The sequence below is a fragment of the Apis laboriosa genome, unplaced genomic scaffold (assembly GCF_014066325.1).
Source record: "Apis laboriosa isolate Shangri-la unplaced genomic scaffold, ASM1406632v1 scaffold19_cov150, whole genome shotgun sequence".
Classification (NCBI taxonomy): Eukaryota; Metazoa; Arthropoda; class Insecta; order Hymenoptera; family Apidae; genus Apis; species Apis laboriosa.
In genome coordinates, this window is record NW_025222278.1 from 1,878,111 (window position 1) to 1,902,355 (window position 24,245).

Genomic DNA, 24,245 nt, shown 5'->3' on the forward strand with positions numbered 1-24,245 from the left:
GAAGCATCAGCTGAACAACGATTAATTGCTTAAATCAATCACGTGTATCCTCGTGAATTATTTATGGGGATGTATTCAATGTGAAGATCGAGCATAAATATATACAAAAAAAAAAAAACGTAACATCGAGTTATAATGATAGAATGAGTAAGAATATAAATAATTAATATGTGGATTGTAGATCATTGTACAAATTCATTTTTTTTTTTTTTTTACAAATAATGAGTAATTGTAGATATAGGACGATGAAAATACGTAACTTTTGAAACAAATATTTGTTAAATAATAAAGAATTAATATCTTCAAAGATATAAATAATTTTTTGTTAAAGTATCAATTTTAAATTCTAGTAAAATGTATCTCAAGAAAAGAGCTACAATTCATTAAAAAAAGATTGATTCGAATCTCTGTCTTATCTACAAAAAAAAAAACAATAAAACTTTCTCTCGTATGCGATCATTACCAAAACAAGACAATATTTAAATAAAAAGAAAAAAGAAAACTATAAAATTTTCCCTTGTCTTCAACATACATCCTGATATACAAAATTATTATTATTATTATTATTATTAAAACTTAAATAATAATCTTTTCGAAACCCATCGAGAGAACGAATCGAAACGAAAAAAAACGAAAAAGGGGGGAAAATGCATACGTGTGAAATAAAAAACAAGAAAAAGAAAAAAAAAGGACGAAATTTCACGTTTCATTTTACGTCTAGGACTGCCCACGTAGCAAGGTCAGAAAAAAACCAGAAGCGAAGCAGTAACTCATTTGCGAAACCTTTTCCTTTTCTCTTTATTTCCAGACACCCCTCCACCCAGCCCCCGCACCCGCCTTCCTACAAACGCGGCGCGCACGTGTGTAAGAGGCATTTGCACACGTGTTTGCATGCGGCCAGGTAAAGGTAATAGGCCCGAGGCTGTCGGTTCTCCTCCGGATAATGACACGGGGAGAGCTTCGGGCACGTGCCTCACGCGATCCTCATTATCTCGATTCCCCTCTTCTTTCTCCCTCTCATCCTTTTTTCTTTCTCTCTCTCTCTCTCTCTCGACCATCCGCTCCGCTCTTTTTCTTCCCTTTTCCCCCGGTGAAGTTTGCGCACACCTTTCTTTCTCTCGTATTTTGCCGATTCACCACGGCCGTTACGGTAGTCGGAGGATATCGAGTTGTTTGCTCGAGACAAACGATCGTTGTCTCGAAAGGAAACCGAGTTGTTTCTTTGCCGATTAATTAAGATGATTCGTGCGGGATTAATTGTCTGTGAGCGGTCGCGATTGTTCGGGATATAGATATATCTGAGAAATTATTTTATTGGTAAGAATTATTATATTGTAGAAGTTTTTGAGGAATTCGATGCTTGTTTAAAATTTTACCTTTATGGAATCTTAATCTTTAATTCTAAACTATCTGAATTTCAGATTTTTTTCTTTTCAGAAATTATTTTATCCTATTATTTTAATTACCATAATTCATCGAACAAGTAAGTACACCATCCATCCAAAAGATTCGTGCCTTCGAAACGATCCCTTTCATTTATCACATAACGTAACGTTAATCCCATAATCTGATCAAACGTTTCCACTAAATCGCGCCTCGTCAATATCACGATTATTTCATCGAAACCTAAAAAAAAAAAAAAGATCCAACATATTCTCCCTTCCCAATCTAATTAAAAAATCAAAATCGAGACGAGAGATAGCTACGTTAAAAAATCTAAAGCTACGAGGCACAAGAAGAAGAGGAAGAAGAAGAAGAAGAAGAAGAAGAAGAAGAAATAAAAATCGGCATCGGTCGAGATCCATCAATATCAACGCCGATCTGATTCGAATCGATAATCGATCGAAAGGTGTGCCAGGTATGCGGAGGTATGGAAGGACCGATAGCGGATTAAAAAAAGAAAAAAGAACGAGAGAAAAAAGGGAAGGAGAAAGACGAGGAGAAGTGATGAAATAAAAAAACTTGAGGATGAATAACGCACGCTGTCTTAAGGTGTACTTAACTCGTGTGAAAGATCACGATGCCCACCATCATTCGCGGCTACCGTTTAAATCTTCGTTTACACTGCACTCACCGGGATCGTTCTCTCCGCACACGATCACCCGCCGTATATCGTGCTTTTACTGCGGGCCACGAGGCGCTAGTTTCGCACCTTCGATGCGTGGAAAAAAAGAATTAAGATTTAGGGATTCTTTCCTTTCGTGTTCGAGCGCCTCGATCGATCGAAGAGAGACGACTTCGAAATTGAAAAGACTCGAAATGGAAACATCAACATGTTTCGAAAGGGATTTAACTTTCGATGAGAGGAGGATATTTTATCACAGTTAATGAGAAGTGTTCGAGCGTTGGAATGGAATAGGAGAGCGTGGTTGAAAGTAATCTTTTGTTGTGTGTTTCGATCAATAATGAAGTATATTTATCTCTATATAAATATACTTATATGTTTATCGAACGTGAAATATACGAGTATGATATGCGTTATAAACAAAAGATTTACAAATTTGAATATGTAAGGTGAAAAACGATTAACATAGACGTAAAGTTTACGTAACATTTACGTTATGGATTATTATCGTATTTTATTCGTTGTTTGACCTTATACGATTTACTGCATTTTTATCACTCACTTTACATTCTCATTCTGCCAATATTGAAATGTTAAATTGATGTGTATTTCGTATCATATATCTGCATGTCAAAATAACCAAATATAGAAAATAACTTATTTTATAGTAATGGGAATTGAAAATTTATTTTTCAAAGAAATTAATTTAATCCAATAGTATATCCCAAATATTTATTTTTTCTCACTTTCCCACGGTTTATATTCCTCGTGGAATCTTTTGTTCACCGTCCGTTTGAAACTAGTGGGTGCTTACGGAGCGTGTCGATGCTAGAGGAAACGAGAATTCAATTTCCCTGTTTCCTGTCTGCGAAACGAAACAAAAGTCAGGATGGATCTATCCTGATGGTGCACTTTCCGCTCTTAAGTAATTGTCCTGCGGAACACAATCTTTTTTTTCCGACTTTCGTTTCGCCTAATTTTCGAGTTTTTCGACTCGATACTTGAAACGAATAATTGAAAAAAAAAAAAAAAGAATATTGGCACACGCACACGCGAAAGCCTTGCAACGAAAGTTGGTCAAGAGAGGGGGGGAGAAAACGCGAAAACAACCGCGGAATTTTCAACGTTCGCAAAATCAACGAGCGAGCAACACTTTGCAAACTGTGGCAAGGTCTTATCACGTGGAGGCGGGCTGTGATAAGGAGCACATGCTTCCCGGAATTCTCGGTGAAAAATCTGGACGTCGTATAATAGAAATTTAACAAAGGGGGAAACTAGTTTAACTTCGAAGAAACGTCCGTCAATCGGCGGTATCTGAGCCGGGTAATTAATTCGATCGACGAAGGAGAAGAAGAAGAAGAAGAAGAAGAAGGAACGAAAGCGAAGTTGCCTTATCGGCCCCTCGTTTCGACGCTGTAACGATGGAGAATTGTATTATCTACTCTTGGATACGATACGATGTATGTTTATATGCGAAAGAATTTTTATATTTAGCGCTATACGACCTGCAAGCTTCGACCAATCGAAAAGAACGAGTCATTAGGGAGATGCAATAAAGTCTTTTCGTTTACCTTTCCTTTTATCCTCGTTCTTTCCTTCTCTTTCTCTTACATCCTCTCTCTCTCACATCTCTTTTCCTCCATTTCCAATAAACAAGAGAATTATAGGAAGTTAAAACTTTATATATGTTCTAAAAGAAATGAAATATGAAAAATATGATTCATAATTTAATTCGAAGCGAGTATATTATATATCGTTGAAAATGAGGTTACATCACGATGAAAAATACACACAATGTGAACAACGTCTACAACCTGTTCGTCACCGTTTAAAATTACCTTTAAGTTGGCCTCTAGATCGGCGCTGTAGCTTTCGACTGACAAACGATTCGCGTGGTTGTACGTAGCTTGTTTTCGAGTCCGATCTCGCGATTGGGAAACAAGTGTTCGGCACGAGATCAATGTACATTTATTTACCATTACTTTTTCTTCTTTTCCTTTGTCGATAAAAGGAACGAATATATATATATACTTTTCAAATAGATAGATTCATTTAGGTCCGAAAAATTTAGCGAATTATAATATAGAAAGATTATCAATATAAATAATGGCGAGAGATAACTAAGAAATATCGCAATGGATAGAGACTAGAATAGATTACTTCTTATTCTTTTCGTGCTAAAATTAAGGATTTAAGAAAATTCAAATTAATTTTACTTCCTAAGTGTAACGAAAAAAATTAATCGCAAATTTAAATTATTTTGCCTTACTTTAAAATAAATCTAAAATAACAAATTTTCATGTTCATCATAATCGGCTTCGTTTTACAACGATTAAAACATTCGTAAATCCTTATCTTCAAATATAACGAAAATCGAGTGATTCATGGATCATATAACCAAGATCTAATCGTATAATAATGTCATTCAAAAAAATAATTTTCGTTCCAACAAATAGAATTCCATTCACAATAATAATCGTAACCTTATACTAGTTGAAAAGCTTCAACAATAATCCCATTACACATACGCGAACTATAAGAATATCATAGATATAAGAAAGATTACACCAAGTCAACGACTCGAACGGTCTCACGTGGACCGATACGTCCCCAGATTAGATGTCATCTTCTCGAACCTCTCGTATGCATGAGAGCGCGACAGAAGAGGTTAGGTCTCCTCCAACCAGGTGGTTTTAAATTCCACCACCGCAAGGGTCAGAGTCCATCAATTGGCGGAGGAAACGAACGCCCAGGTTCATTGAGAAACTGTGAACCGTTGGGTGAAATAGTAGTAGATCGAACGAGGAGATTAGCCAGAGTATTAATCAGAGTAAAGCGAGAGCGACCAACCGCCCACGTAACGGAGCGATGATCTAACATCCTGTATCACTGTCAACCTCGTGCTCTGAATCCATCGAACGTGTTCCTACCTCGTTTATAGATAGACCTGTTCACCGATCGGACGGGAAAGGAAGGGCGAAAGTGAGAATTACCGTAGATGATCTTTAACGCGACCTGAATCTCTGATGAAATTCCGGTGAATTCTGATGTTTGGCTTAAGCACGAAACGATAATGGAAATTGCCAACTGTTAAAGATGAAAGAGTGATGTAGTAAAAAAGTTTTTTTATGGTTGTTGAAAATTTGGATTTTTTTAGGTTATGTCTCGTAAATAAAACGTAAGAAATTTGAAAGTTATCGTAAATGTATGAAAATATAAAGAATTGAAGAGTTAAAATATTGAAGAAAAAGTTATTTTTGTTTTTGTGATTAAAATTTTTGTGATAAAAATTAAAATTAATTTTCTGATTAAAGTTCTGGTAAATTCTGGTACTTAAGCACGATAGTGAAAATTGCCAAGTGTTGAAGATGGAAAAGTGATGTAGTAAAAAAGTTTTGTTTTGGTTTGTTAAAAATTTAGATTTTTTTTTAGGTTATGTCTCGTAAATAAAACGTAAGAAATTTGAAAGTTATCATAAATGTATGAAAATATAAAGAATTGAAGACTTAAAGTAGTAAAGAAGAACTTTTGCTTTTGTTTTTGTGACTAAAATTCTGGTAAATTCTAATATTTAAGTACAAAAGAATAGTGGATATTGCCAAGTATTAAAGATGGAAAAATGATTACTAAACTTTCGTTTGGTTTGTTCAAAATTTAGGTTCTTTTAGATTAGGTCTCGTAAATAAAACGTAAGAAATTTGAAAATTATCATAAATATATGAAAGTATAAAGAATTGAAGACTTAAAGTAGAGAAGAAAAAATTGCTTTTTTTGTTTTTGATTAATTTTCTGATTAAAATTCTGGTAAATTCTGGTACGAAAGAATAGTGGAAATTGCCAATTATTGAAAATGGAAGAGTGATTAGTAAACTTTCGTTTGGTTTTTTCAAAATTTGGATTTTTTTTTTAGGTTAAATCTCATAAGTAAAATATAAAAAATTTAAAAATTATGATGAATGTATATAAAAGTGTAAACGATTGAGGATCAAAATAGCAAAGAAAAAGTAATTAGTTGCTTTTGTTTTAGTAATTTGGTTTCTTGTTACGTCTCATAGAAGAACTTACGAAGGATTTAAATTATGATTTTCAATTGCACATGTCAGTGATTCTATTTCAAGAATTAATGCAAGAGGAGGAGGGTAACAGCAATCCGGTGCGTTTGCCTCGCATCAGATTAACGAGGACGAACGCTCGTAAAGCTTCCACGGGTTGGCCTAAATATAAGCGCCTACGAAGTTTCTCGTAACGAACGATGTAATCCGGACTTCCTGCGGCTTTGGATATCCCGAACAACGTATACGTCCTTTTATTTTCCGCGACCATCTATTGTCTTTCGAGGAAACAATGTGCCGAGGCTCGAGTCTAAGCTAAACCGAAGAAAACGAAACGGATTCAGAAAACTGTGAAAATTTTTACAATTTCTTTAATATTTAATACTCGTATTCTTAAATCTTCTTTCAATCGTAATATAATTCAAACAATTCGACTAACTTAACCTCTAACCTTAAAAAATTGACAATCTGCTTTATACGAAACGACTTATACTATTTTCAAAAAAAGTATGCATCTGCAAATATGTATCTACACTTCTCTATACGATTTATTAAAAATAAAAACATTTTATTTTATACATTAACGAAAAAGATCAGCATCGAAAACCAAATCATTTCACGATTCGCAAACCTGTCTCCCAACAATCAAATACTAGGCAATCGGGAGAAGCCCTTTCACAAATCACTCGACCCTGTCAAATTATCCAGTCCAATCCAATTACCCGAATGAACGGGCACCGTACTCGAATTCGTCCAGCCAGAAAACACGATCGTGTAACGAAAGCTCGGCCATTCCGTTTAGCATGCGAGAGGCTAAGGTTCGATCGGTATAGTCGATATCTATCCGCGCTCCCATCCGTGTGAAGGCTTCGACATCCGTTAGAATCGAATAAATTACGTGGCCCGGTTGATAGATCCCGGGCCGACCTTTCACGCGGATTTTTCACGAAGACGTAACCGATTCCCTTTACTCGCGTTTCCTCGTTCTGTCTGCATTATTTATATCCATCGTCGCCCGAGGAGCGGGGGCAGGAACGTTTATTCGTGGCCCGCGTGACTCACGAAGAAGTCTTTGCTCTTGATCGAAACGAAAAGCGAGCATTTATGTGTGTCGAGATGAGCAGAGGTTGTGAGTTTCGAAATTTGGGACGATGAATAGAGGTCGGGATTTGGCGCGGTAAATTTGAATTGGCGCGGTAAATTTGAATTGGCGCAAATTTTAAAGAAAGTTTATACAATTTTTAAATTTATCAAATGAATTTTATTCACGAGCAAACAAAAGTATTCGCGATTCTGAACGTTTTTTCCAATTCGTCTCTTCGTAATATTTTCATTTCAAGAAATTGAGAATTGTTCGGAATTATTTATAAAAAATAATTCGCGTAAATTATTCCTTCCTTCTTGGATCTCGTAATAATCTGAATGAATTCCTATCGAAAAGGGAATAATCGAAGGGGATGACTCGGTCGATTATATTTATCATGGACAAATGAAAGGTTATCGTCACCAGAGGATCGAGAACAGTTACGAGCGTTCGAATGAAACGGGAGAACCGACTCGCCTTGTTCTCGAAAGGGGACATAAAAGGAGAACGGTTCTAAGTCTACCGAGAGCACCTGTTATCCGGGGGCCTGCCCTTCAACTATCGCCGTGTCACGGAGAAATCGATGAAGTGAATCTTGTCTTGTGGAGATGGGATCGAATGTATCGGTTGAATAGATTCGAATCCAGATTGAAAAATTTCTTCAATATTCTCGAATACTTCGAAGGAAAAACAAGATTCGTGGATAGTGTAAATAATAAAAATAATCTTGTAGATAATACGTTAAAATTATTAACTTCGATTATTTTTTCGATTTAAATTTCGAGAAAAATTTATAGCGCGATCAATATCGATCAATTGCGATTTAATCAAAATTGATTCTCAACTGCTATCATTAAATCATACGTAATACCGTAATAATTTGGATCGCAATTGGATTACTCAATTTCAATTAGTCTTTTACACATCGTATAAAATATGAAGTACGAAATAAAATTAATAGCTTGAGATCAAGTAACCGACCAATTTGGTCGAAATCGATTAATAATTTTTCAAAGAAAGTATAAAATTCTTTGGGATTGAATTTATTTTAAGAAGACTTTTATAAATTTTGTGATACCACTGCTATCTTTAAAATTCCAGTATCGTGGTTACCCAAGGTTCGCAATTAATCCGATGACGTTAAATCTAAAATTAACGTGATTATTCTGAATCACGTTTAAAAAATTCATCGAAATTCCAAACATATTTGTAATAACCAATAATTAGAGAAATCGATCCTAACCTCAATTTGATTTAACGCCTATTCACCGACAGAAAATATTACATGCTTTCGAAAATATCGTGGGTAAACGAGAGTCGATTTCATTATCGAGCTTCATTATTCGGCTAATATAACGAAACAGCAGAAGTCACTTTGCTAGTTGGTTTCTGGGACGAGGACTTAAAAGGAGAGCGTGGTCGTCCTAAACTCGTGGGTGTACCTGCCATTTTATGAGTCAATAAACTATAATCTAAACACATCCATTGAATTCATTGGGATCGTTGATTTGAAAATATGAAAATTTCTCTATTTGAAAATTTATTTTCAAAAATTTATCGATAAAATGATTATTTTCGTACACGAAAAGAAGTATTTGTTTGCGTGGCAAAATATGATCGCGCTATTCTTTCACTTTTCATATCTTGACGCCACGTTTATTCTTGCATTCGTTCGCGCGATATAAAACCTCGTTTTAGATTAGTTAAGATATGCGATTCGAATGACTTGATTTCAAATAATAACTTTTTACTGATATGAACTACGAGTGTACAATTATTGTACGCGTATTATTTATTTAATTTTTCTATTTCCATTTGTCAAATTGTCAAATTCAAATAATTTAGATAGACTTGATCTATCATTTATTCTTAACTCTTTCAAATATTTCTTGAGTTAAAAGAAATAAGTTGAGTTAAAAGAAATAAAGTTGCTAGGTAACGCAATGCTATTTCTAGTTTCGTGCTTACTGATATTGATCCCTATAGAGCACGACTATATAGCACGACTTTTAATTTTCGATATCCTTGACTTAAATTCAAAAAATTTCGCAATTAGTGATTGGCAAAATTTAATAGTTGAAATTTCGAATGAAGTTACTTCCATAAATTACTTTAACAATTTATTGTTCAAAACATAATAATAATCGCGAATAATTTTATTTGTAATAGCTAGAAACAAATTCGAACATTTTAATAAGTAATTACTTAAAGTAACTTTATTCGAATTATTTTTAATTAGTTACTTTTTCAACGAGTTAATGCCCAACACTTCGCGACAAATATACGATCAAAATTATTATCAGACGAAAAATTACAAATTTCTAATAATAATTTATAATTTATGAGTAAAAAATATTGCTTCGCAAATAATATATGATATATTAATATATTAATAATTATATAATAATTAATATTAATATATAATATAATATAATATTAATATATAATATATTAATTCCTTGAAAATCTAAACTACAACTTTAAATTGGTCTACTCGGAAGTAACTATTACGGAATGAAACGCTTCATAAGCTTGACTAATCTGACTTAAAGTGTAACAAGGAAAGTGCGCCTTACGGAAATAGCACTTACTTAGTAACTCAATGTTTCTTCCGCCAGCGGAACCGCATTTCTTCACGGCCATAGGACACGTACGACAAAATGAGCAGTTGACTCTTAATAACCGTGATTCAGAGATACGAATTGTTCGATTCATGGATTTCTGGAATTATATGTGGGTCAGTGAAGAAATTCGTGGCACTGTATACGAATACCGCGAACCTCTGAAAGTCATAATTGGAAGAGATGGGAATCGAGATTTGTTTTTTAACTAAATAATATAAAAAGTTTAGTCTGGCTCGATGTATAAGAATTGTAATGAAAGATAAGTAAAACACTCGATGGATATATCTATGATTAATATTATTTTATCTTTGTAAAAAATTTGAGAAAAATTACAAATGGCGATAATTGATGGTACAAAAGTTTTCATTCACCAAGGAAATTCATCTAATTTGAAAAATCTCTTAATGAAAGTTTGTGAAAGTATATGGATAAATAATGAATGATAAAACAATTTTTTTCAGCAAGAAAAATTTGTATAAAAAATTAAATATTAAAAATACTGAAACTTTAAATAAGGATTGATTTCATTTTTTCAAAGTGATATTCTTCAATTAAGAAATGTTTCTTATATAATTTAATATGATTTAAAATTACTCAAAAAGTTAAAAATAAATTTCTTTCGATTTTAAGTTTTGATAATGATTTATTATTATTGTTAGCTGGATTTGAAACGTAAGGTATAAAAACTTTTGTATGATTGATTTTATATATGATTTTGAGTCATCGTGTTACGTATCGTTTATTCAGAAACTGATGATTTAATCTATCATTAATCGAGTAGTGTATATTTATACGTTTAATTATTTTACTCTATCTTTTCTCGTGATTCACACAAAATTATATAATTATCTTAATAATCTAAATATCCAATTATTCGAATTAAATTAATATTCAAATATTATTCTATTTTAAATTTTGTTGATATTTTGATTTATCTTAAATAAATTTAAAGATAAGAAGGTTTAAATATTAATATGAATAATTATATTTACATATTCATTAAAAATTTACATGCCTGCAAAATTTGAATTGAAAATTTCAAAGTAAATATTCGGCATTCGTAATGCTTCCTTCAAACGTATCCTTTGAAATAAACAAACTACTCAACATTTCAAAATTCCAAGAAATATCAAATGAATTGTATACGTTTAAAAATCACAAACACAATAAAGAGTGGATTCAATAAAAATTAGCTGATTTCATTATTTAATATAAAAAAAAAATTATGTAACTTGTCAATTAGTTATTATTACTAGATTATTGCATGATAAATATTTCTTTTTATTAATTTTCACGGTTTCAATCATTTTCAGATTATAAAACAATGATATCAACAATGATTTTCGTTTGTATTTTATGGTAAAAACATTAAAATAAGAAATTGAAAACATGGAAACATATATACAAGATTCTATCAATAGAAAATATGAGTAATGACAATTTTTAACTCAAAAATGCAAATTCTGAATTATGTCATCAAAAAAAAACTTATTATGCAACTATCTAACTGAATAGCAATATAAGATATATAACAGTAGAACTACCAAACTCGTCAAAATATTAAATTTTACATTTTTTCTTTTACAATTATTAGAGCACATAAAAAATTTTTTAATAAAATTAATATCTTACTAAGATAGAAATGAACAATATTTAATTTATGACATAACTTTAATTATATATTTAAAATACTTAGATATACTCATTATATGTAGTACTTCTAGTGCTATAATAAAATATATCAAAAAAAAAAAAAAAAAAAAATCAGAAGTAAAAAACAATCAAAAACTCACCATCCTCGGCCGTATCTATCCCTGTACACCGAAACAGCGAATCCAAACATAGATCTGGTCTCATTCCGATATACAGCGTAATGTTTCGTCTCGACATTAAACGCATCCGAACACCACGGTGGTAAACCGACAACGAAGATCAGGCCAATTAAGCCTGCGATTATATTCGCGTACCACATGGTCACACTTGGTCTTCCCACTTGATCACACCCAATTCAATAGTTCTCATCCACTAAGTGCATACATAAGTTCCAACGACACGAGAAACTGTCATAAACGCATATACGTGTATATTCAATTCAAGATCCGATCCTCGCGATGGTAATAGTGTGTGTCAGGGTGGCGCGAAGGGCTACATGTGCCATCCACGAGGTCCTCGAGACACTGCGGGGAAAACTCGGATGAAACTCGACCTAGGAAACGTCGAGAGGAAGTGGGAGGGGGCACACACAAGAGTCGGAGACGTCTGCTTGACGGACGGCCGCGGACAGACTGAGTAGAAGCCCGTTCTTTCGGTTACTCTTCGCTCTCTTGACTTACGAGGGCTGCAACTCCCACCCACTTGCACGAAGTTGCGCTCCGCTCCGGCGTGCTTGCGTGCCGCAACTGCGCGACCCGGCCGGCCTCTGCTCTCTGCTCTCGTCGCTGCCGCCTTTTTTTCCGCGTCTATTCTCTCCGATGTGTTTATCGGTCGACGCTGTGTTTTCGCGACACGGCTTCGCCACAACGAATCGCTAGGTACTACTGCCATTACGTCTTTTGCGTCTGGACCAGTGTAACGTGTAACGTATCTCCGCTGAATCTTCATCACGTGTTTCGTTGGAGAGTTTTTTCTTTTTTTTTTTTTTTTTTTTTTGCTTTTAATCAGTTGAGATTGTTACATTCATCTTGTGATTATTAATAGATTGAGAATATTTGTGCGAAGTTAAATTTTTGTAGACACGATTTGAATTTAAGTGGAAATTTGTTTCGTTCTATATCAAAACAAATGCATGTTATTTTTTTAGACTACTTTTAGTATATTTTTTTTATTTTGTATATTCAAATTTTACATAATGTTCGCAGTTTAATTATTAATGACTATAATGATCGGAGGAGAAGAAGTAGAGTGAAATGGGATAAATGATTTTTCTGTTAATAAAAAATTAGATGACGGAAAAAACTTTAATCGTTATTAGATAAAACTTGTAAACTATCAGAAAATGATATTTTCAAAGAACAAACTCGAAAATCGAATTCTCTTTTTCAAATTCGTTCAAATTTACAGTAATCATATGATTGTCTTAAAATTTAATATTATATGTTCATTCTAAAACAGTACCCCATTTTATTTTACTTTTTCTTATATAATAAATACAATAATTTATAAAAAAATACATATAACATATATAATTTTATATATAACAATGACAGTGAGATCAATTCAATTTACAATATTGTAACTTATTTAAAAAAATGTAAAAGATTTTAATATAATTTTTAATAAAATAAAATTTTAATTTATTTTTTATTGGTTGGACTTAATAGATGGGGCCATTGAAGAGTTGTCACTTTCTTGGTTGTATTGTGAATAAGTATGAATAGAGATTGGCATGCTCAATTATCAGTCTCTTAAGAATTATTTTGCATTTCAGCTATTCCTGTTAAAGCTTAATTTTTGACTCTGTTACATTCATTCATGGAACTTGTGAGCTGAATATGACAATCATCGCCGCTTGCAAATAAAAATGATACAAACAATTTGCATTTGACATTTGAAAAGAAATCCTATATTTGTAAATTATCGTAATTATTATAATACTAATCTATTTTAATGTTAAACATTTTTTTATATATTAATTTTATAATTTTTTCGTAATTAAAATAAACAGATATTTATATATATTTTTTAAAAATAATTCATTTTTTTATCAATCATTATTTTTTGTTTAAAAACTAATTTTCTCTTTTAAAGAATTAAATGTTAATATATATATATAACGCTGTTTTAAAATACACATATATATATCTTTTATATGGAAAATTATTTTTTTACTTAGTCATTCTGAAAATATAATTTTATATAGATAATATATTATATTATATTTTTATATTTTTTCTTATTAAAATTATTATTTATTTTTCCTTCATTATCATTTATTTATTATTATATACATATTATTTATTTTCATTCATTATCATTAAATTAAAAAAGAAAAAAATATTTTATTTCGCTATTTGAATTGTATTTAAATATTCACTTTATTTTTTAAATCTATAAATTTATTTTCAATCACATAAAAAACGAATAGTTTGCATAAAAAAAGTGCACATGTACACATATCTATAGAATAATACATCAAGAAGAAAATGATTTTAAGTAAAAATATATGAAAAATATTATATTTTTTTATTTGAAAGTTCATCTTTGAGAAAATAAAATTTTATAATTTATCGAAGGCATGAACGCTTAATTAGTTGTTGATTGTACTTAATTTTGATTTTAATGAAAATACAAACTAAACAAAAAAAATTTTAATTATATTTTTTATTTATTTTCTATGTAGAACAACTTTTTAATTATTGTAGCCGATTCTATTCAAATTTAATGAAGAATTATTTAAATTCACGTTTATTTAAAAAATTTTTTTAATTTTTTATTATATCATTAACTACATCATTAGGACAACTTATAGAAATATTTATTCGCATTATTTTATCGCATATTATTTATTAAAAATTCTGTACAGTTTATTAATATAATTATTCTAGCATATGAAATAATAAAAAGTATTTAATTACGTAAATTTAATAAGTATTAGATACGTAAATTAATTCCATTCCTTTAGATTTATTCTTTTTTTCACACTTTTTACAATTTTGTAGAAATATTATTTGCATTTATGTTAATTTATTTAATTGAATTGAATAATGATATAATTTAATTGAATTATGTCATAACTAATTTAACTAATTTTGTATAAAATTATTGTCTAAATTGTATAAAATTCTAATTTTTTTTCAAATATAAGTGGTATTGAATTCATTTGCATAAATTTCATTTACAAAATGAATTTTAGAAAAATGATAAAAAAATTAAATCTATTTTTAATTGTATCTCATCATAATAGAAATTCAATTATTAATATCCAATGTCATGTATAATGTACACATATTATAAAAATTTTATAAATATGTACATACGCATCACACTCGCAAATTTACAATATACATAATTTTTTTATGTGAATTTATCATTTTTATTAAAAAATATCGTTTAATTAAATGATATTTAATCTCATATATATTAAATATAAAAATATGAAAGTCAAACAATTATAAAAAATAATTATGACGAAAATAATCCATATTTGTATCTTAAACTTTTGAGAGTGAAAAAAAAAAAAGAAAGAAAAAAATAACAATTAACATGTATAAAAATTAGAAATCATAAAAAACTTATACCTTTGTACATTAATCATACAAGTTTCTATATTACTACATGTCAAATTGAAGATTTTTTATTTTGCGACCTCCTAACACGTTGTGGAGCTGAAATGAAATTATAGCCATATATAAATATAAAATATCTAAATAAAATCTCGAATTAACAAAAATTTTTAAATATTATTACGTTTCTCTTCTATTTCCAAAGAAATAGAGTCTTCTAAAAGTGTATTTCTTCCATTTCTATTTTTACTCCTTCTAACATGAGGAGTTAGAGGCAGGATTGATTTGTTTGTTCCATCATTAGACTCTTTATCTAAAAAATAAAATATTTTCATTTAAACATTATATTAAAAGGAAAAAAAATATTATTTTATTTAGAATTATTAATACCAGAAAATTTTACACTTCTAGTAGATTTTCTTTTGTCATTACTCTTTTCTAAATGTTTATTATCATTACAACTGTAACACACTAACTCTATATTTCTTCTTTCCCCTGTATTGATGTTAACACGACTTCTTCTTGTTCTTCTCTCTAGAGGAGTTTCATTTTCTTTATGTTCCAGTTCTTGTTCATTAATTAACATTTTCTTTGAAGATCTTCTTTTAGCTCTAGGTGTATCTGTTGAGGTAACAATTCTATTTCTTAAAACTCTTATACTTCCATTATGTTCATCTATTTCTTCCTTATTACTTATACAAACATTCTTCTCTAATTTTTCATTTAATATATTTAAATCCTTATCATCTATAATTTCTTTAGATGATATGGAATTAATGTTTGTATCTAATGTTAAAGTTTGATTTAATATCACATCATTTTCATTATCAATTGCATTTTGTTTTATGATCTTTTTTGATGTTTTATTAACATTTTTTTGTTCTTGTAAAGGTGTAAGTGTTTCTATATTTGATGGTAGTGTTCCATCAATACTTTTACTTATAGAATTTTTATTTTCTGAATCTTTTTTAACATCATTTAAAGAATCATTAAAATTAGTATCATCAAAAAGAAGTTTCCTTTCTACTTTAATTGCTATTTCATCAGAATTATTCAAATCAAAACTATCTATTGCTGATACTTTACTTAAATTCATTTTTGTCTCTCTCGTTTCATTAGGTGATATTTCATTTAAAGCCATTTGATCATCAAAATTAACTTTATTTATTGATTTTGTATGACTTTCTATTTCATTTAAATTCTTTCGTTGTTTTAATATACCTTTTCCAGGTGTCTGATTAGAATTAATATAGGATATTGAGTCATCTAATTGTATTTTTGGTGCTTTATACATTTGACTTATTTTTATCATTGTTAATGGACTTTTTGTTTTCATTGATAAATTAGATAATTGTACCTTTTGCAATAAACTTGATCTCTTATTATGTTTTACAGGTGTAAATTTGTTTTCTTTAGAATCAATGGATATAGATTTTTTTTCATAATGCATATTAGGATTTTCAATGCTTTTACAATTATTACTATGATTCAAATTAGATTCAAGTTCATTTGTACTATTATTATCTTTTATCTTTTCGGTCATATTTTTTTTCTTTTCTGCTAAAATAGCTCTAATGGAAGTTGATTTGGTAGATACAATTTTCTTTTTAACAGTAGATTTTTTTTTAATAATTGGTTTAACAATAACTATTTCCTCTTCTTTCCAACCTTGTGAACGAAGTTTTTCTAATTTTTCAAATCTTAAATCACAATTTTTTATTTCCATATACATCATATCCCAAAATCCTTGCAAATCTTTGCATGTAACTAACATCTCTCCTTTTCCTGTTTCACAATCAGCAACTAATCCACGAAATCTTTCAAACTTTTTACTTATTAACAAATTTGTTTGTCCAATTGCTTGATTTATTTCATATTGACCATCTTCTATAGTTTCAGGCTCAGCCTTAATTTTTATCCATTTTTCACATAATTCATTCAATCTATCTATTTCTTTATTCAAAAGAAATTGAAAATATTGTGCAGTACGTTCTTCTTCTTCAACTGAAATATTTAAATTCTTCATGACATTATCTTTTGTAGGAATATCATCATTTAGTGAATGACCAATATTAAATCCATGTCTTAATTGTTGCTCTTTCCTAGCATTACTTTTTCCACGACTAGAAACTATATGAGGTGAAAAGAAAGCTGGTTCACACTGAGAATTTAATGATTTTAATGGAGATACTTTATTTTCTGAAGAACAAGTTACTTCTTTCATACTATTATTAGGCATTACTTTAATATCATTACTATCACTGATAGTATAAGAAATATTAAGTTTTTCTTTCTCATCAGATGATAACCGTAAAGATATAGATTCTATGGAACTATCCTCTTCTATATCTGTATTTATTAGTTTTGTATCAATTGCTGGTATATCTTCTTTTATAGATTGTGAAATATTAATTTTATTACTTTTTCTTGGTGTCTTTGAAGATGTATTCATTATTTGACTTATTCTGACAGGAGACATACTTTGTATGACTTCTCTGCCATATAATGGTATATGAAGCAAACCAGATGGAGCTCTAAATTTGTGACCTTCAGGAGCAAAAGATTTATTCTTCTTCTGAGATTCTTGATTTTTATTTAAAACATTTAAATTTTTAAGTGAAGTTTTGTCTACTTCTTTTGCAATTGCTTTACTCATTAGTCTCTTTTCTGTTGCACGTGTAATTCTTTTTGGAATAGGTTCACATGTTTTAGTTGTTTTAGTTACAGGAACATTACAATTATTAATTGGAGAATATATTTTATGATGAACAATTCCTACTACAAAGGGTCTCTTTTTCTTTTGTTGTTCAATTTTTCTTTGTCTTTCACGCTCAGCTTTCCATTTTTTAAGCTTATTAATACGATCTTCTGAAATCAAATTTTAATCAATTTATATTAGCATTTCTTTTTGATAAATTATTAAGTTTATATAATATTTAATACAAACCTTCGGCTTGTGTATTCATTGTGGTAATTGGTATATTTCTGTTTTCATTGAACGTATTAGCTCTATAAACTTTACGCAAATCTTTATGTTTTTCAGCGCGAATAAGACGACCCTTGCTTACAGTTTTGGTACCAATTGATTTATATTGTTGTCGGAAAGACGACATTTTAATTCACATTTATTTCACAAACGTCTTTAATTAAATATCTATGTATATTAACTGTTTAACCGCGATCGGTTAAACGGAAAATAGTTTAAACTTTGAAAGCTTGACAGTATAGCCAATACAATAAAAATTACAATATTATCAAATTTTTTCAAATTTTATTGTAATTAATGTATCAAAAATTAATTGATTATATAAATGTATGTTTATTATTTTTATTAAATATTATTATAAAAATTATTTCATTAATATAAATTAAGGAAATAAATAATGAAAATATTTAATACCAACATACAAATTTTTTATGTTGAAATATATATAAAGAAAATATACAATTTTTTATTATATTTACTTATAATTTAAAATTTATTTAGAATAAATATGGAAATCAAAAAAATATAATATTCATACGATATTTAATTAATTTATGTTATGATTAAATTTTTAAAGTTTTTTTTTGACTTTAAAAATGAACCGGATGTGATCTATAGATGCATTAGAAGCAGTTTTCTATCGCGCGCGTTAAACTTATTTAACTTTGTGTGACAAAAATAATTTGGACTTCATTTTCAAGAATATTTCTACTATAAATGCACGTATGTATCTTCTTTATTATTAATGTAATAATAATTTTATATATATTTTCTTTTTTTTCAATTTCAACAATTAATTAAATATCAATCCTAGTATAAAAACAATTTTAAATATATACATTTTTTTCATTTAAAAATTTTAGAATTTAAATTTAATATATTTTTCTTTACATTAATAAAAACTTAAATTAATAATTAGATTATCGTTAATATAAATAAGTATATAAAAAAAATTTTTTGTTAAAATTATTTGTAATTTTTAAATATAAGACATGTCTAGAAAAATATATATTTCTCTAATTTATGATTATTGGAATATGATAATTGGAATAATATTTAATTATCTTTTTATAAATTTACTTATAATTATTAATAAGTTTATTTTTATTAATTTTTAATAAATTTATTAAAAATAACTTCAAATATCATATTTAAAGTTATATAGAAAATGTTAGAACTCGTAATTTATCTCGTATTTTATTTTATATAAATATTTTCAAAATTAAATTAAAATAAATTATGCATTTCGTTAATACTAAATTTTTTAATACTAAAATTTAATTTTTTTTATTTTATCTTATTTACAATATTATTACAATAAAATTTATATGTTTTTGGAAACAGTTTTATGTATATTAACAACACATATAATTTCTACAATTATACATATAATTAACAAAATATTTTAAGATTTTATATTAGTCTAAACTTATACAATGAGTAATATGATTTTCCAACTGACTCATGTTTCTAAATGTGCACTCACATTTTGGACATGAAAATGATGATAATAACGGTGGTTGTAGTTCAGTTGTTCTACTCTAAAATTAAATATATATATATATATGATAATTTCCGAAATATTATTACAAATATTTAATTTAATTTATAAATTATATATTATAAATATAATTGAAAACTTACTTGATTTCCGGATACAATCGGATACAGAGAGTTAATTTGTTTTTGCAATTGATCATTAAATTCTATCTGTTTTTGTAAATCTGCATTCAGTGCATTTTTCTCTTCTAATAGTGTTTCTTTAACTTTTCTCTCATGTCTAAAATCCTCTTCATAAAATTTTAACTGTGTTTGTAATAAATTAATATCTTCCTTCTAAAAATTATTATTATATATTTATTTATATACTTATTTATATATTTATTATTAAAAATATCTGTTTGATTTTTTTTTTTTGATTAAATTAATAAATGTTTGTTTAATAATCAATACTTACATATTGTGCTAAGTCATTCTCTAGTTTTTTCATACGTGATTCTTTTTTTTCCACACTTTGATGCATGATACCAAGTTCAGCAATTAATTGATCATATTTTACTTCAAATTTCTTTTTTTCTGTTTCTAATGTCTTTTTATAATGCATTTCATATAATTGACTCTGTTGATCTAAAGAAGTTTGTTCTTCTTGCAGACCTATTCTTTCTTGTTGTAGAAGTGCTTTAGCATCATTTAAATTTTTATATTCTATATCAAGATTCTTTTTTCGATTATCAAGTAATTTTTTTTCTTCTTCAAGCATTTCTTTTTCCTTATTAAATGCAATTCTTTCTCTTTCCAATAATCGTTTATTATCATCATTTTGTTCATCTAACTCTGAAATTTTTTGAGTAGAAGTTGCAGTTTTTGATGATAACATACTTTTGTCACTATTTTCATTCAACATTGATTCCAATTCATGAAGAACCGACTTACTAAATTCACTTTCAAAACTAGATATTTTTTTTTCTTTTGTATCACCTTGTCTTTCACTTATATCAAGAAACTATAATAAAAGAATAATTATGACATAAATATATAAAATAGAAACATAATGTAGTTTAATGCATCATACCTCACATCCTGTTTCTATATAACTGGTTAATCCAGAAGCAAGTTTCATTTTTAATTCAGTATTTTCCTTTTTAAGATAGTTTATTAATTCTCTAGTCTCAGCAAACTTTTTTTTATGATTTTGATGTACTCTCATAATTTCTTCTTGCCAAGTAGCTAAAACATTAAATTGTTGTTTCATTGCTATATTGTTCTGTTTCAATGTTTCTTTTAATTTTGTGTTTTCTTGCAATAATTCGTTTAATTTTTGATGTACTTCTGCTGTATCCCATGATGCAATCATAGAATTATAGTCCTGAATGTAAAATTATTCAATAAGATAATTGTTTAATTTGCAATTCTGTTAATTAATAGATACATACAATAGACATACACTTTTGTTGAATATCAACATATGATGCAAGTGATGATTGTTGGATAGAATTTAACGAATCTTTACCCAATACCACAAATGACAACGAATCATCTGAATCAACATCACAAAAATTTGATATTGCTGCTTTAGAATACAAAGATGCTTCCTCATCTAATTTAAATCTAGCTTTTCCATTGTTTATAATAAAACCAAGACTTTGTAAGTGGCTTTCTGGTTCAGCATATAATTTGGAATTGATACTCAACAATTTGGTCGAGTCTTGTTCTTGTAATGAAAGCTTTTTTTCTTCATTTGATTCCATAATTAAAAACTTATCTTTATTATTTTTATTTTGAATATTCTACAATATTATACAATATTATACATAAACAATCATAACTTTAAGACAAAAATTATAGTTTAAATGCAAAGCAATAATAAAAATATTTTTAAAAATTATATTATTAATACGTTATTAATAATGTATAAATAAAATTTATTGATAATTTTTAATGTTAAATTAAATATATATTAAATAAATAAGCAAAAATTATTGTTAATACATGTCAAATATTTTTTTATTCCAATGAAATCTAAACTTACCAAAATCTTATTTTATATTGTTTTATAAACATAATGCGCAAAAATGACATTATATTAATTCATTATATTTCATATTATATTTGATCACAAAGTAATTGTATGAATGCTAAGATTATAATGCAATCATTTATAATTATAAAGCAAATTAATTTCGATTGTTAACAGAATTACACTTTCTAATCTTATATTATTGACTTTTATTTGCGAAAATTAACTCTTTGTTCCAGGTTACATTAAGATAAAATTATGAACAAATAATAAAATCCCTAGATTAGTTGCGAAATTCAATGTACATGCAAAATGTCGGATTCTTTCTTACCAACTATGAAAATATATCACTAGCTTTATTTCTATTTATTTTTTCATTAATTATATTTTATTTAATGTATTTTTATTTAATGTATTTTGTATCTTATTATAGATAGAAAGATTAAGAAAAACAAATCTATATTCACTATAAATATAATATATAATTTCAATTAAATAATCTTTGTAAAATAAATAATAAAAATTAGTTTTTTCAAAATATTCACAATTAAAATTCATTTTTTAAAAGTATTTATAATTAAAATTATAAATATATTCTTTTTAATATTATCTACAAATATTAATATCTGAATTTTTATTCATATTATTAAATTAAATTTAATTGAACAAATTTTAAATTAAAAATTAAAAGTTTAAATTTATTTATATAATTTACAATTAATAAGTTCTTTTTTTTTCTAAAAAAATATATTATAAAATAAATATTAAATATTTCAGAATTTAAAATGGTTTTTTTGTATGGTTAAAATTTTAAAAGTTTTATAAATGAATCAATAATAAAATGTGTCATATTAATCATTTTTACATTATACATATATAAAACTGACATTAATAATAATTAAAATCAGAAAGTTATTAGTCACATTACTAACAACGTGATTAATCATATTATGTTTCATATATTAATCGCTAAACTAGAATAAAATTGATTACATAATGAAAATAATGAAAATTTTAACTAATTATTAGACACATAATAAAATCTTGCGCAAGAAAATTCATATCTATCATTTGTAAACACTCTATTTCTATTTTCGATATTTTCTGCAAATTATTTACATTTATTACCATTTTTATTTTTTATTTCATACAATATATCATTCAAAATCTTTAAACACAAAATTTAATATACAAAAAATCCATCATGGTTTATATATTAAATTATAATTAAAATTTGCATTAGATAAGATTAAAATGGAATGCACTGTATCATTTTATTGTTAATTTATTCTATCGAAAAATCCATACAATTTTCTATTGACTTTAAAAAGACAAAAAAAAAAAAAAAAGAAAGAAAGAAAAAATGTTAAAGTCTATCAGTTGCCACGAAGGGCTCAATTAATCCCTCGTAATTTAAGGTTTTAATTTATCCCCTCTCCCCCATTACAAACAAGCCAGACAGCAGGCGCGGGTAGTTGGGGGGAGATAGATTTATATATTCCGTGCCGCTTGAACCAGTCGACAAATTATCCGCGATAAACTGTGAAACGCGCGGAAGAAACGAGCTTTGGAACCTGGAATGGAGCATATTGTTGCAAATTTGCCAATCTAAACGGAGATTTATTATTCCTGTCCTGTGCAATCCAGGAGCTCGTTATTATGCTCTCTCTATGGACCTAGTTTATTTATAGATATTGCGCAACGGATATCCATTCTGTCGTGACAAGGTATTGCGCAAAGCTTACCACGCTACTTATATGCGCTTCAGGTTTATCGTTTCACCGATCACCTATATACGCTGCTGACGAACAGTCACAGCATTTGTTTCCTTCCCAATCTCAACCCATGTTATTGCGAGAGCTGAACACAGAAGTTAAAACTAACTCCTACTACAAAGGTCGATCTGCGGTTTATTCTCTGGTTACGATCATGATCTTCTATGCTTCCCTTCGATGGTATATGATGTCTTCCATTTTCTGTCCACCACGGATACGTATCTGTGTATCCATCCATCCTTTGCCGACCCGTCCATTTTATCGCATTGGGAAATTTTACGAAGGAATAAAGAGAAGATATACGTATATCTTTACGGGAGACGTGTATTAGGATAGGTTTATTTCTAATTTTATTGGCCAACGTTTATTTTATTGGTCTGAACGTTCACCACCGTACGCCATATGAATCACGAGACTTATCTTGGTGTTGTGAAAAAAAGGAAATATGTAGTGATGTGAATAAATATTTATTTATTACGAAAAGAATGGAGGATTATTATTAGAAATTGTTAATACAATTATTTGATTAAGATAATATTTGTAATTCGTTTTTTATAGAATAATAAGATAGAGAAGCGTTGGATTTTTTTCTTTTTTTATATTTAAATTTAAGAATTTTAATATGGAAACACAAATTATTATATTTTTCGTTTATTTGATCACATATAGTATTAATTGGATATTTATTGAATCTTTTTTCGTTAAATCTTACATAGTTTAATAATTTTTTTATGGAAAAGTTATCAAGAAAATCTTAGAGATATAGATAAAATTCTAACAACAATATTAATGCGAATATGATGTAACAATAGCGATACGCGAAATAATGGATATATTTTTCGATTAGATAGATTTTATATATAAAAAGAACTAATAAAATAGCCAAGTAAATATTTTCGAGGACACGAAAATGTATTCAA

General features: G+C 28.1%; 3 protein-coding genes across 4 annotated transcripts in view; all 3 read right to left on the reverse strand.

Moving 5' to 3' along the window:
- LOC122712130 (integrin alpha-PS2) overlaps positions 1-12,223 on the reverse strand; it is an 82,607-nt gene extending 70,384 nt beyond the window's left edge. For both annotated transcript variants that reach the window (XM_043931526.1, XM_043931525.1), the window contains exon 1: positions 11,619-12,223. In XM_043931526.1, coding sequence (XP_043787461.1) covers positions 11,619-11,797 — 179 coding nt within the window. In that variant the 5' untranslated portion in view covers positions 11,798-12,223. The remainder of the gene's footprint in view (positions 1-11,618) is intronic.
- Positions 12,224-15,004: 2,781 nt separating this feature from the next.
- Positions 15,005-18,191, reverse strand: LOC122712141 (disks large-associated protein 5). Its single transcript, XM_043931543.1, has 4 exons — positions 17,995-18,191; positions 15,438-17,915; positions 15,232-15,360; positions 15,005-15,149 (listed from the first exon to the last, which is right to left on the reverse strand). Exons 1-4 carry the CDS (start codon positions 18,158-18,160, stop codon positions 15,103-15,105), a joined length of 2,820 nt encoding a protein of 939 aa, XP_043787478.1. The 5' UTR covers positions 18,161-18,191; the 3' UTR covers positions 15,005-15,102.
- Positions 18,192-19,328: 1,137 nt separating this feature from the next.
- LOC122712149 (NF-kappa-B essential modulator-like) lies at positions 19,329-21,795 on the reverse strand. Its single transcript, XM_043931550.1, has 6 exons — positions 21,563-21,795; positions 20,967-21,320; positions 20,606-20,899; positions 19,991-20,536; positions 19,678-19,869; positions 19,329-19,574 (listed from the first exon to the last, which is right to left on the reverse strand). The coding sequence occupies exons 2-6, from the start codon at positions 21,279-21,281 to the stop codon at positions 19,452-19,454; spliced, it is 1,470 nt and encodes a 489-aa protein (XP_043787485.1). The 5' UTR covers positions 21,282-21,320; positions 21,563-21,795; the 3' UTR covers positions 19,329-19,451.
- Positions 21,796-24,245: the final 2,450 nt, after the last annotated feature.